The sequence below is a fragment of the Phascolarctos cinereus genome, unplaced genomic scaffold (assembly GCF_003287225.1).
Source record: "Phascolarctos cinereus isolate Bilbo 61053 unplaced genomic scaffold, phaCin_HiC Scaffold_1;HRSCAF=81, whole genome shotgun sequence".
Lineage (NCBI taxonomy): Eukaryota > Metazoa > Chordata > Mammalia > Diprotodontia > Phascolarctidae > Phascolarctos > Phascolarctos cinereus.
Genome location: NW_027555514.1, coordinates 279949414 through 279964383, shown reverse-complemented (window position 1 = coordinate 279964383; position 14970 = coordinate 279949414). Strand labels below are relative to the sequence as shown.

At 45.9% G+C, this 14970-nt stretch overlaps 1 protein-coding gene across 1 annotated transcript in view; it reads left to right on the top strand.

Moving 5' to 3' along the window:
- Window positions 1-7646, top strand: part of CACNG2 (calcium voltage-gated channel auxiliary subunit gamma 2) — a 158339-nt gene extending 150693 nt beyond the window's left edge. Inside the window, exons 3-4 of the mRNA XM_020982499.2 lie at window positions 4904-5044; window positions 7024-7646. Of these exons, the coding sequence (XP_020838158.1) occupies window positions 4904-5044; window positions 7024-7559 (677 nt within the window). The 3' untranslated portion in view covers window positions 7560-7646. The remainder of the gene's footprint in view (window positions 1-4903; window positions 5045-7023) is intronic.
- Window positions 7647-14970: the final 7324 nt, after the last annotated feature.

The following is a 14970-nucleotide window of genomic DNA, read 5'->3' as shown; positions in this document are numbered from 1 at the left end:
GGTGGTATCTGGACTCAGTGCTATCTCCTCTGACTCTCTACCCATTGTCCAGACTGAATGTGAGTGGTACAGCTCAGGAACTGAGGATGACTCAGCAGAATCGATGCTAAGAAGGCACTTCCAATGACTTAACACAGTTCAGTGATGAGTCTGAGGAACTGGTCTAGCCCAGGGTGAGCAAAGCAAGTGCATGTTCTGGCCTCTGGCCTCCTCCAGGAAGTCCTCTCTGATTCCCTCACTAGATACATCCCTTCCTCCTGAAGGCTCCCACAGTATTTCCTTTTCAGCTCTGCTCTGGTCTCTATGCCTTGCATTTTTGAGGTATTTGTAAGGTACTGGTGGGCAGGGGTGTCTAGGGGGCCTAGGACAGTGCCACACACACTGGAAGACACACAATAACTCCTTGTTGGAAGGATATCTGCTAAGTACCAACCTGAAACAAGACACTTGTGAGCCCAAGGCCAGGTCTGGAAATTGCTTCCCCTGAGTGTCCCTTCCTATCTGTCCACTGCAGCCTTCAAGCCTTCCCTGCAACACATGCCTGTGACTTGACTTATCACCCCATCAATCCCTCAGGCCATTTGACAGATGAAATTCCTACCATTAAAAATATGGGCCTTTATAAGATGTATTTTTAAAAAAAAAGCCATCCCTTGTTGAGAAATCATCTGGTATAGTGGAAAGAGGAAGCTTTGGAGTCCAAGGGGATGAGTGGAAATCCTTCCTATCACCTGTATGACCTTGGGTAAATCATTTATTTTTCTGGGCCTCAGTTTCCTCATCTGTAAAATGAGAAGGGATGGACTACCTGGCCTCTGAGATGCCTTCCAGCTCAAAATCTATGAACCAGCAGTCCTACTGTGTGGGGCTGCCCACCCTGCCTACCCACAATCCCAGGTCTGGGTACAGGAATTGTATGTCTCCCACGTCCCGTTTCTGGGCCTGCACTCTATCTATGCTTTGACGGTGGTCCAGAAGACAGAAAGCCAGTTGCCTGCCTCTTCCATCTGAGCTTGTTTCTTAACCATTTAGCTCCCAGCCCCAGCTGTGACTCCTCCAAAAAAGGCATACTAGAAAGAGCAGATGCCCCAGGCTGGAGTCCTGGTTATGACACTAACATCTGTATGACCTTGGGCAGGTGTGCTTCCCTCTCCATGCCTCACTTTCCTCTCCTGGAAAATGGGGTTAACAATACTTTCCCAGTATTTCCTATTATCCCAAGCTGGCTGAGAGGAAAACACCGTGCTAGGAAGACAGAGAGATAGGACATCAACAGGAACCTATTAAGCACCTACACTGTGCTAGGCACTGGAGAGACAAAGATATAAGTGTAGCTGATCCAGCCCTCAAGATGCTTACATTCTATCTGTAGCTTTAAGAGCTTATATAGAAGGTTTACCAACATTCTACACCAGGGGCAGAGCCTAGAAGCTGGGAAGGGGAGGAGGGAGAAAAAATTATGGGATGCTAAGAGGCAGAGGTGAAGAGAGGAAGACCTGGGAGACAGCCTGAACTAAAGCATGGATGGTGCTGAGAAGAGAGAGGGGGAAGGAGAGAAGAGAGGGGAGTGATGAGATGAAATGAGACACATCCCCATCCTTCCTCCTCCTGAATCTGTATTTCCTAGAGTCAGTGCCATGGTGACATGGAAGGAGCGCTGCCTTGGAAGTCCCAAGATCTGAGTTCGAATTCTGCCCCTGCCCTGTCTTGTCTGTGTTAACTTTGAGCAAGTCTTTTTCTCCTTGGATCTCCATTTCCACATCTGCAAAGACTGAACCAGATGGTTTCGAGGCTCCTTTCATATATATGCCCATGATCCCAGGAGCCTTTGTCTTCCTTCCTGGGCAAAGAGAATCTTTCCCTAGTAGAAATGAAGTAGCTTTTACTGAACTAAACTGGAATAAGCTTCTGCCCACATTCACCAGCCGGGGTCTCTCTAATTCACAATGTATCACAAGCTCGGCTGGCTGTACCTCCAGTCTCCCCCTGGTGTGGCTCTTCAATATTTGCTCTTCGCTCTCTGCAACACAGTAACAAGTTCTGTCTCTGTCAATCTCTCTCTTTCTCTGTCCCTCAGTCTCTCTTCTCTGTGTGTGTCTCTCTCTGCCTCTCTGTTTCTCCCTCTATATCTCTGTCTCTCTCTCTCTTCTCTGTTTCTCTCTATATATCTCTGTCTCTGTCTTTTTGTCTCTGTCTCTCTCTGTGCCTCTGTCTCTGTCTCTCTCTCTTCTCTGTTTCTCTCTATATATCTCTGTCTCTTTCTCTCTCTGTGTCTCTGTCTCAGTCTCTCTCTCCCCCCCAATTTCTCTGTCTCCCTCCCCCCCCCTCCTCTCTGTCTCTTTCACAGACATACGCACACTCTCTTTCCCCTCAACTCTTCCTTCTCTGATCTCAGTTTTGCTCCAGAATCTACCTGTGAGCCCTCATCTGTTTAGGATACCACTCTGGGCCACATCAGTTGTGAACCCCAGGATCCTCAGAGTCCACAATTGGAAAAGTCCTTAAAGATCATTGAGTCCTACGGGTGCAGTGGATACAGCACTGGCCCTGAAGTCAGGAGGACCTGAGTTCAAATCCAACCTCAGACCAAACACTTGACACTTACTAGCTGTGTGACCCTGGGCAAGTCACATAACCCCAATTGCCTAAAAAAAAAAATCATTGAGTGCACCTTCCCAGACAGGGATGGTGACTTGCCCACAGTCAATGAGAGAGGAAATGCCAGAGCCAGGATTCAAACCCAAGGGCTCTCTGTCTGACCCCAGTCCCCTGGGGTTGGCATGGCTATCCCTTCTGGGAAGGAGTAGTGAAAACCCTCCGGAACCCTCCCTGCTGAGAGCCCAGCTTTCTGGAAAGAGGTCTGGGATGGGTCTCTCACTGTGCTCATCAGAAAAGCTGCTTCCTGACCCTTAGAAAGCTCTCCTGTCTCCTCTTTATTTATAATGTCATTTCCCTTTTCCGAATGGTTGGGGATCAGAGGCCTTCCAGCAGAGTCTGCTGGTGATGCCGTGAATCAAGGCTGCTCCAGAGGAAGGGGAGGGGAGAGGAAAGGGGAACCAGGGAGAAGGATTACCTAGCCAAGGCAATCACTTAGTGTGAAGGAGTATTCTTTCTTCTGGGGCCTGGGATAGAAGCATTGGGTGCAAGCAATGACAGACCTATGAGCAGACATTGCCACCACCCTTCTCTCAAGGAAGGAAATTACGCTGACTGGAAAGGCAGTGGGGTATAGTAGTCAGTGGACCTGGGTTCAAATCCTGCCTCTTACAACTACTTCCCCATGAGTAAAGGGAGACAGTGCTATAATGCTTATACAATATACCTCAGAGCCTGCTTAGGGGAAGATCACTTTGTAAACCTTAAAGCTATACAGCAATGTAAGTATCCTTGGGTCACCTCATTGTGCCTAGCACCATGCCTGAACTATAGTAGGAGCATCAGATCAGCTCTAGAACTGGAAGGAGTCTTGGAAGTTATCTGGTCCAACTCTTTTGTTCTCTAGACAAAGGAGGGGAAGGCTGGTGACGGGGAAGAGGCCCCAAGGTCACACTGGTATTGAACAATAGAGCTGGGAACCAGCCCCAGCAGGTGCTTAAGGAAGGCTTGCTGACAAATCAATGGAAATTAAGTGATTGCAAATTATTTGGGACCAAACTTGGCCCTAAAGAAGAAATATGAAAAGGTGTCTCCCTGCAAATCTTGGCAAACATGGAGGACTATGGGTATGGAACACTGTATAGAATGTCAGATCTAATCAATATGTTACTTAGGTTCACTGAACTTGCTTCCTCCTTCTAAAATTATTTCTTATAAGAGATGGCTTTCTGAGGAGGGAAATGGGAAATGCAGGTTATATAAAAACAAAACATTGTAATGAAATATATTATAAGTAAGCTACAGTAAGCATCTACTTTAAGATTTGCAAAACACATTATACATGGTATCTTATTTGACCTTATTTGAGGTAGGTACATTATTATCACAAAACTGAAACTGAAGGCCAGAAAGTTTAAGTGACTTGCCCAAAGGTCACACAGCTAGTAAATGCTGGAGGCAGGATTCAAACCCAGGTCTTCCCCATTCCAAATCCAACCACGTATCTACTACACCACTAAGATGCCCATAAATAAATAAAATAGGGGCTCTGAATTTTTTGTGTGTCATGGACCCCTTCTTGTAAAGTCTGTGGGCTCTGTCTCAGAATCATGCTTTTAAATGCATAAAATAAAAAGTATAGGATGACAAGAGAAACCAATTATATTGAATTGCCACTAACAAAATGTTCTAAAACAATTTCACAGACTTCAGAGCAAGAACCTCTGGAAGAAATGTTTATTGAATGAATGAATGACCAGTATTGGAAAAGATCTAATTATAAGCCTTGACTGGAACAGCAAAGCATCAGCCTTTATCTATTTGAATATTTGTGGAGGGCAATGTTGCTACAACAGATCTCTCTATGGAGACCACCCTGGTTTTCCCAATCCTCTCCCCAACCTTCTCCACGTCCATCCTGGTGTTTTCTCCCAGCACAGTCATGATCACTTTCATCCCCACCTGGGTACCTGTCTCCATTAGCTTCCCCACGTGGAGGTGGGCAGGGGTGGAGTCTGTTCCCTTGCTTCTTTATCGTCTGCTCTTCTCTCCTTTTCATCACCATCATTCCCTCTTTTCTCTCCCTTCTTATCCTTTCCCCTTCACATCTTTCATTTCTTCTGTCCCTGACATGTTCAGCTCTCCTTCCTCCTGGCTTTCCTCCTCTCCCCTTCACTGTTACCCTTTCTTCTCCCCAGCTCCTTTTGCCCATTCCTATGCTCCTGTTTTCTCCCCCTAATCCCATGTACTCAGCATCTCTCACCAACTTTTTCTTTCTCTCCTCCCACTCCCTCTCTCTGCTTCACAGGGGCTGTGAGGGCCTCCAGTATCTTCCCCATCCTGAGCGTGATTCTGCTTTTCATGGGGGGCCTCTGCATCGCAGCCAGTGAGTTCTACAAAACTCGACATAACATCATCCTGAGTGCCGGCATCTTCTTCGTGTCTGCAGGTAAAGATGTGATGATGGGATGGGCAGTTCTGTGGCCAGAGGGGTCTGGCTTCAGGGAGAAAGAGGGATTTACAGAGAAGACTGAGGCAGTAGGAGAGAGAGAGAGAAAGAGAGAGAAAGAGAGAGAGAGAGAGAGAGAGAGAGAGAGAGAGAGAGAGAGAGAGAGAGAGAGAGAGAGAGAGAGAGGAAGGGAGGGAGGGACAATGGGGCCCTGGTAACAATGCTGGGGTCACCCCACAACTGGAAACAGCTGGTTCTCTTATAGTCTTCATCCAATGAAAGGCAAGCTTTCTGAGAGCAGAAACTAGTTACTTCCTAGAAGAAGGGCCCCTCTAAGAAAGACTGGGGGGTGGGGTAGTGGGGCAAAGACAGGTGTGCCTCATTTCATATCTGGGAAGCCGTGTGGTACAGACTCCACCAAGCTGGGTAGGCTGACTCAGTGACATCCAGCCACTGGATAAACAAGGCATCACCCATGTGTTGAAAGAGACAGACAGACAGACAGAGGCAGAGAAAGAAGGAAAGGTAAAGAAAGAAAAAGGAAAGAAGGAAGGAAGGAAGGAAGGAAGGAAGGAAGGAAGGAAGGAAGGAAGGAAGGAAGGAAGGAAGGAAAGGAAAGAAGAAGGAAGGAAGGAAGGAAGGAACATCTATAAAATATTTAAAATACTCAGGAAAACAAAAAGCCCTTTGGGAAGTGCTGCAAACAGGGTAATTTTGTTCAATTTAATCTACATGTTTAAAAAAAGTGGTTCAGGCACAGCTAGGTGGTGCAGTGGATAGAGCACCAGCCCTCAAGTCAGGAGGACCTGAGTTCAAGTCCAGCCTCAGACACTCACTAGTTGTGTGACCCTGGGCAAGTTACTTAGCCCTAATTACCAGAAAGAAAAAAGCAAAAGAAAAAGAAGTGATTCAGTTGGACACGAGTTCTTTTTTGTTCTTTGCACACTGAAATATTACTGTTTGTTATGATTAAGTCCATAATAAAAAAAGAAATAATTTTAAAGAAAAGGGCCTATACTTCATTTCTTCCCACTTTTCATTTATACCCAATTGCCCTTTGAGGAGGATTCTACTATCTGAATTAATCGAGTCAACCATAAAATGCAGAGCTGAGAGGGGCCTAAGGACAGAGAATGTCAGAGCTGGGAGGAGTCTTAGAACAGAGGATGTTAGAGATGAAAGGGACCTTTAAAAATCATCTCATCATAGGTTCATAGACTCAGAGCTGTAAATGACCTTAGCCATCAGATCTAATCCCCTCATTGCGGAAGGGAAGAATCAGAGGCAAACAGAGGTAAAGTGACTTACCCAAGGTCACATAACTAGTGTGACCTGAGGCAGTTTTTGAACCCAGATCTTCTGGACTCTAGACTCCATGCTCTTTCCTTTGCACCATGGTGCCTCTTCCAGTATTTGTTAATTATATGTTTGACCTCCATTATACTGTAATTTCCTTGAGAGCAGGGACTATTTTTTTTAAACCTTTCTTTGTAGGCCCATCCCTTAGCACAGTGCCTGGCCCATAGTAGGCTTCCTGTAGCCATGTTTTTAAGGGTCCTCGGGGATTCCCAAAGGCTGAAAGTGAGGAGGGAGAACCATGACCTCTATGGCCTCTGAACCCCTCTGGGACTCAGTTCATTTGTGAAACCACAGGGTTGGGCTAGATGCCCTCTGAGGTGCCCTGCATCTCTAGAGCTGTGATCCAATGATTGTACAATAATAAAATAATAATAATAAAATGAAGGAGAAGGGTCTAGATGCCCTTTGAGGACCCTTCCAGCTCTAGAGGATCCACACTACCTATATTACCTTGGAAATATTGCTTGGCCTCTCCAGCCTCAGTTTCCTTACCTGTAAAATGAGGTACCTTCGATAGACCCTCCTAATGCTTCCAGGATGCACCAGCTGCCATCCATTGCTGCTTGGAAACTAATGAACCTTCTTCTTCCTCCCTCCTCCCCCCCATCACCTTCCCCTAGGTCTGAGTAATATAATCGGCATCATTGTGTACATATCAGCCAATGCTGGAGACCCTTCCAAGAGTGACTCCAAGAAAAATAGCTACTCTTACGGCTGGTCCTTCTACTTTGGGGCCCTGTCCTTCATCATTGCCGAGATGGTGGGAGTGTTGGCCGTCCACATGTTTATTGACCGGCACAAACAGCTTCGAGCCAATGCCCGTGCCACGGACTACCTCCAGTCCTCTGCCATCACCCGCATCCCCAGCTACCGCTACCGCTACCAGAGACGAAGTCGCTCCAGCTCCCGCTCTACCGAGCCTTCCCACTCCAGGGATGCTTCCCCCGTGGGCATCAAAGGGTTCAACACTCTGCCCTCCACAGAGATCTCGATGTACACCCTAACCAGGGACCCCCTGAAGGCCGCCACCACCCCCACCGCTACATACAACTCCGACAGGGATAATAGCTTCCTCCAAGTTCACAACTGTATCCAGAAAGAGAACAAGGACTCTATCCATACCAACACAGCCAACCGCCGTACCACCCCTGTATGAAGCCGAGGAGGCCCAGAGCTCCGAGCAGGGGCCAGGGGAAAGAGGCCAGGGGAACAGGCCGGGCCAGGCTATGGTCAGTGGGGGTGGAAAAAGAGGGGTGGGGGGGTGGGGGGAACAAAACCAACCAAGGGGGAACCTTCCAAAAGCAAAAAAGGAAAAAAAGAAAAAAATAAGTCAACAACAACAAAAAAACACAAAAACAAAATAAGAGAAATGAAGAGAAACAACAGGGAAAAAATGTGGAAAAAAAGAGAAAAAAACACTTTAAAAGCAAGAGAGATTAAAAAGAGAAAAAATAGAAAATAAATTTAAAGAAAATGCATGATTTCCCATGTACCATTATTTTAACATTTAATAAAAACAAATTAAAAAAAAACCAAGGGAACCAAGAGAAATTTAAAAAATAAATAAACCAAGGCAAGGACGAGGAGGGAGGCTTTGGGGAATTTTTCAGGGTTTCTTTTTTTAATTTGATGAGATTTCTTTTCTGTTCACTTTTAACCCAAAGTGGGCTCTGACTCCCCTTAGGGGGTAGAGGGGAGTAGAGCCCGGAGTCCTCAGGGCAATGAGAGGGCTAGGGGTGATTAGCAGTGACCACCAAGCCCTGGAGTCTCTGGGTTAGTGTCCCTAAGCAAGGAGTTCCCATGCCTTCTCTAACCCAGTGCTAGCCTTTGAACCTACAGAGTGGTCAAGACTTCTTGGTTTCTTGTGGGTCCCTAAAGCACGGGAGGGAGGGAATGTGGTGAGTTCCACATTGGCCACTGCCCCTCTCCAAGCTCCCAATGCTTAATGGTGATCCACTGTGACCCCTCAGCCCTCAGTGATGGAGAAAGAGGGGAAGGCTGCCCATGACTTTCCAGGATTCCCAGAAATTCATGGGGAGCCACTTCCCAAATGCTCCTGTGCTCAGGGTCAGTAGTGGTGAATGGGGAAGAGGGTAGAGGGGGTGGTGCAAATTGGGCAAATTCAACCCAATGATTGGAAAGAAGGCCACTGTTCCTAGGACTTAGAAACAAGGTTTCTAAAGAAACACTGTTCTTAAGACTTAGAAAACACAGCCACTCTCTCCCATTCCCATAGGGAAGACAGGTGAAGGAAAGTGACCCAGTTAGGCTCACCATCCTTCCCACCTTCAGTCCCAAGGGTCAAATGGTCCCCTGGCCCAAAGGCTTCCAACTATTCTTCAGTTTCTGGTTGAAGGGTAGCTGCCACACCATGGGGCCTACTGTTTCCCCGGGGCCAGGGGTCAGAGGGGAGAGAAGTGATTGATCACAGTGACACTATGACAAAAGGCTTTTTAAAAAAAAAAAAAAGAAAGAAAGAAAAGAAAAAAGAAAAAAAGTGGCTTTTTTTACTCCAAAAACACTACAAACTACATACATGTAAATATAATATGTGGATTTCCTTGCAAGAGAAATCAGATCATATTTTTATTTTAACTGTTTTGCAGCTTTAAACTGTGAAAAAAAAAGGGGGGGTAAGAAGGGAAATCTAAATATTAGTGGGAAACATGTAAAGAGAAAACCAGAAAATAAATCCATTTAAATGAAATAATTAAAAATTTTTTAAGAACAAGAAAAAGTGACAGAAGACCAGGAGCAGGGCTGACTGGTAGAGAAGGGGAAATGACTCTTTCCATGAGAAAAACATCCCTTCTGTTAAGAGGAAGAAACTGTTAGTGAGGGAGTGTCTAACTGAGAACAAAGACCACCCACCCCAAGGAGCCTCACACACACACACACACACAGACACTGACTCATGCTCTCTTGGACTCAATTATCCATCTAGATTACCCTTCTTCCTGCCCCATGCACAAACTTCTCCCATCTTCCCCCTCTATGATCCAGCCTCATGTGCCCATGTTCAATTAATACTGAATCACACTCATGGAAGCCATAGTGTGCGCACACACACACACACACACACACACACACACACACACACACGTATCACCATGCTTACTGACTCCTGCCTTCACAGATACTTCCATACATGAAAAGAACCTCTGGTTTGGAAGCCAGGAGACCTGGGTTCTGGCTCCTGGTTCTGCCACAGACTTGATGTGAGACCTTGGATAAGTCACTTGATCTCTCCCAGTCTCAGTCTTCTGTCAAATGGGAGGCGGAGGGCAAGGTTGGGACGGGATGAGCTTTAGAAGCCTTTACAGCCCAGGTATCCTAGGATTCTCACACTCACGGTGCCCATCCACCCCCACCCACCACCATGGGCAGACTCTTGGCCAATACTACTCCCAATGACCAACACCCCCTAAGTCAAGGGGCCCCCACCTAGACACACACACACACACACATACACACTCACACTCTCTCTCTCTCTCTCTCTCTCTCTCTCTCTCTCTCTCTCACACACACACACACACACACACACACACACACACACACATAGATCCCATAAACCTCCTCACTGTGCTCCCCCACTCCCTGACCCCCATCCATGTCAAAGCCAGATTGTCACACTCTGTGAACAAACCTGCCTTGACATGTTTGTACTGCTGCTCTGGAAAAGAGGGAAGATGTGCTAGGGGTCCCTTTGAACACTGTTTATACCATTTTCCCCCCTTTCAGTGCCATGACCAAGATCAGGAATAGACAGGAGGCCCTGATGAGCAGGAGAGAGAATGTTGCCCAGACTCTCTGGCTACCTTGAGCTTCTGTGGCTAGCAGCCTGGGGAACTGTCCCACATATGGAGGCTGGGAGAGACGTCCTGTTGGCAATCTGGCAGATGGAGAGTGGAGGAAGGTCAAGCTCCCATTCGGTCTATGTCTAGGGTCTAGAAATGTCCTCTCCCCTGACCCACTTCCGTGGGACAGACCTTCATCCCCTCTCCCCAAACCTGAAATATCTACAACGAATGGTCTGGTGTACAAGGGTAGGTTCATCCAGTGTGTTGAGTCATTTACTCTTCCACAGGAGTCAAAGCTGACCTCACCCCTTTCCAGACACATGCCCAATCTGAAGTCTTTTCTAGTTGCCCAGTTATGATCGCTGGGGTGTCTAAGACAGCCACCAGCTTTGAGTTCCTTGCTGTTCTCTCCAGTCCAAAAGGAGCCTGTGGCTGGTGGGGAGGGACTAAAATTCAGCATGGAACACAGGACTGAATCTCCTTCTCCACCCTTCTAACCCCCAGCCCCAGCATGGAAATACACTGGGCAGCCTGCTGTGTGCATTCAAGGGAGCAACGTGGCCCTCGCAACACAGAGAAAGAAGGGCTGTCAGTGACCATCTCACTGCTTTTGCCGGGTCTGGGCAGGACCTATGGGATGCCTCCTGAATCCCAATCTATCTTTTCTCTCACTCCTCCCAGACTCCAGACCTTAAAGAGAAAGACAAAAAGCAAAAACAAACAAACAAAAAACAAAAAGCCACCCAAGCGTCCAACCAATGGGCAATAGTGAAAAATGACATCCCATGCTCTACCCTGATGGAGCACAATCAGGGTTGGATGGCTGAGGGTCCTTTACAGAACTGGAGGTCCACAGAAGGCTAGGAGTCTGCAAAGAGGCATAGGGAGCCAGAGAGTGCAAGCGAGCCATTTCTGTGCAAAAGAAAGGGGTGCAAGGGCTGGGGGGGAGGAGAAAGGACTGGGCCTGAAGAGGGGTATGGCTCGCATCCCAGCTCAGACCAGTTCAAGAAACCAACCTCCATTTTTCTTTACTTTGTGGGGTTTTTTTCAGACTGTTAAAAGAAAAAAATTTTAAAAAGCCGAAAACTAAAAAAAAAATCCTGGTACATGAAATAAAGATTTTTTTTTTATAGCTCGGTCCTCAAGTAAGTGGATTTATTCAACCTCTTTCCCAATGAATGCAGTTTCTTGCCCTGCAAATAGCCTGGGACAATCCTAAAATCACAGAATTAGGAGGGAGGTCAGAGATCATCTGGTCTCATCTGCTGCCACACACAGGAAGCCCCTCTTGATAGCATCCCTGACAGGCAGCTCCTCAGCTTCCCCTTGAACACTTGCAGGGATGCAGAGAGCACTACTTCACAGGGGATTTTTATATCAGCTCTATATATTAGGAAATTCCTCCTCATATTACAAAATCAATACAAATACTTATAAATCAATACTTAGACCAAATCAGTTCCCACGAACCAGCCACTGTTCCTTATTATGAACTTGCACAGAACAAGTCTCCTCCTACTCCAATCAAATAAGCATTGATTCAACACTTACTCTACATCAGGCATTGTACCAAGAGTTGGAAGGAAAGCAAGCAGAGTCTCTGCCTATGGGGAGTTTACATTCTAATGAGGAGGGTACCAACACAAGCATGAAGACATATCTACAAAATATAGACAAAGAGATGAAAGCCTTTGAAATACATAAAAAGATATTGCCTAGTCCCTCCCACTGCCTTAGTCTTCCCATGACACAGTTCCCATAATCTTCATCATCGTGGCCATCCTCTTTGGGCCGTGACCCAATTTGGTGCTTTTATGCCTCAAATATGGAGTCCAGAGCTGAACCCAAGACTCCAGACATAGCCTAACCAGGGCCAAGGACCCCAGAATAATTACCCACAGTCATGGAATCTCCAAACTGGAAGAGACTTCAAGGTTTATCTAGATCCTACCTAAAGCAGGAATCTCCTTTACATTAGCCCTAATGAGGAGTTACCTAGCCTGGCTTGAAGACCCCCAAGGATGGAGAACTTATTTGATTAGAGGTAACAATAGCTCACATTTACAGAGCATTTTAAGGTTTGCAAAGCAGCTGACATACAGTATCTCATCCAATCCCAAGGCAGCCCATTCCCCATTCCAACGACTCCACATAGTGCCAAAACTGGCATCTCTAAAGCTTGCTTCCTCTCTCATCCTCCTACTAACACAATGAAAGAGCCCACCAGATTTTTTTGGCATGTCACATCATCCTTCACATCGAGCTTGCAGACCACCAAAACATGGTACCCAGAACTGAGCATGCATGCCATTCTGAAAGCACTTGGAATTCCAGATGTGATTGGAATACTGTGCCACAGAACACAGGCGGGCTCCCAGGACATTGTGTGGGTAGGAAGAAGGAGCAGTGGAGAGGAGGGAGCAGGGGATACCAACCCAGGATGCCACTTTCTCTCACTTATATTTAAATCCTTACAGCCAATGTGGAGAGAGCAGGATGGGAAAAGAAGCTGTGTATAGAATGAATTGACTCTTGTTGGGAGAAAAATTGACCTGATCATAGCTAAAATAGCAAGTTCTTTGCTTCACAGGATGGGTTTTACAAGGCTAAAGGGTATTATCAAGGATCTCTGGGGACAGAGGGGGCTACAAACTCATAACTCAGCTCATAACATTAATGTTAATTTATGTTAATCTTTCACCACATGGGCTATATAGGATTTGGAGGGAAATAAACCAATCATGGGCTCATAAATGGATAAGGTTGTGGATGCCTCGTCTGATTACTCTAAAACATCCATCAGGTTATCTCAGAATCACCTACTGGGAACTGAGCCTTCTCAGAAATTAGGGAGGACCAGCCCAGGTTCCTACGTTCCTCTACTCATAGTTTTGGAGCTAGAAGATACTGTGATGACCATGGTGCTCAACCCCTCCCCAGTTAACAGATGAAAAAACAGAACAGAGACCAAGAGAGGTTGACTTGCCTACAGTCACATTGCTAGTACCTGAGGCTAGACTAGAATCCAGTTCTTCCTGATTCCAAGTCAAGGATTCTATTCACTCCACCATATTCCTCTCAGGTTTGGGAAACGAAGCCCTTGAAGGCAGGGGAAGTTTTGTTTTTGTCTTTGCAGAGTTAAAAGGAGGATTTTTTTTTCGTGTGAGTAAAAACAGTTGAGTCAGGGCGGGATATGGTGCAAAGAGGACAATAGAGAAGACAGCAAGTGAACCGGGAGAGTTCATCTCCTGCCCCTCCAGGCAGTTAGGGGCACACATAGCTCACAGAAAAGGAACACCACAACAGTCCCCAAAAGCGTGACAGTCTAGGAACAGTCATATCACATAAGGGTATAGTACAGCAGAGGATTGCAGGTACAGGGTACAAAGCCCAGCCCCATAAATGTCAGCACCCTGGGGCAATTCTCCATTTGCCTTGTGCTAGATACACACTGTATCTCGAAATCCTCAAGTGCCCAGTATATTTTTTCTTTTTTGGTCCTGATATGAGACTTCATCCAGTGAGGAGATTCCCTCTCCCAATGAAGATCAACACTGATCAGACACTTCTAGTCTTAAAGAATTAGAGGTAAGGTCAGGTAACTTCTGCAGGGTTACATCTGTATTGTCAGAGGGAAGGCTTATACAGGGACCTTTCTAGCTTTGAGGCTGGCTACTGATTCACTATACCAGGGATTTGCAGAGTGTGGTTTTCAAATCCCTGGGAGTCCCCAAGACCCTTTCAGGGGGTCCATGAGGCCAAAACTATTTTCAGAATAACACTAAGATGTTATTTGCCTATTAAAATACTCCTCTCTTTTCCAACTACATATCTGTGTGAGGCCCAATTTTCTTCATGTACTTCAACCAAAACAACATATCACAATAGATGGAATGCAGAAGCATAGAGGAGAATCTAGCTGCCTCCTCTTAAGTCAAACATTAGAGAGATTTGCAAAAAAAATGTAAAACAATGCCATCCTTCTCACTAAATTTTTTCTTTTGGAAAATATAATTTTTTCCAAAAAAATGTTATTTATGTTAACATGTAATGGCTTTTTTGTTATTTTTAATTGAATTAATAAATATTTTAAAATTTTATTAGTCTTAATATCTAGCACAGTAAATATTGGTAGATATAACCCAAATAATCAAAAGCTCTTTGGGGTTCCTTAATAATGTTTAATAGTATAAAGGGGTCCTGAGACCAAAAAGTTTGAGAACCTCTTCATTATACCACAGGCCATCTCTTCTCTCTCTTCAATAAATATGTGCTAAATTTAAACTAAGAAGTGACCCTATTGCACTGAGACCAGTGGTCATGGCCCCAATCTACAGATTGACTCATTACTTGTATTTCTCACTATGGAACAGGCCCAGTAAGTGGGAGCAATCTGTGTCTGAGAGAGGGCTGAACTCATTCTTAAGATGAGAGTTGACCTTCCCTGAGGATGGTGACCAGACTCCTAACAGAGCTGACCTCAGGCCAAAAGAAAAAAAAAACTTTTGGTGCAAAGAAAATAGGGACCCGAGAACCTGTTCAGTGCCGTACTCTTGGCTCCAGATAAAGACGCTCCTTGAATCCCTGAATAAGCAAGCTCAGCTCTAACTGGACACCAACCTTGCCTCTCTGTATGAGGTCTGGGTCAGCATCTGCCCGTGTCCAGGCTTCCTGAAGACCCCACAGCAGCTCTTTCCCCGTCTTTAGGATCTGGACTCCAAGACTCAGCCACCATCCAGCCTCTGAACTTGAGATCATGAAATGTCA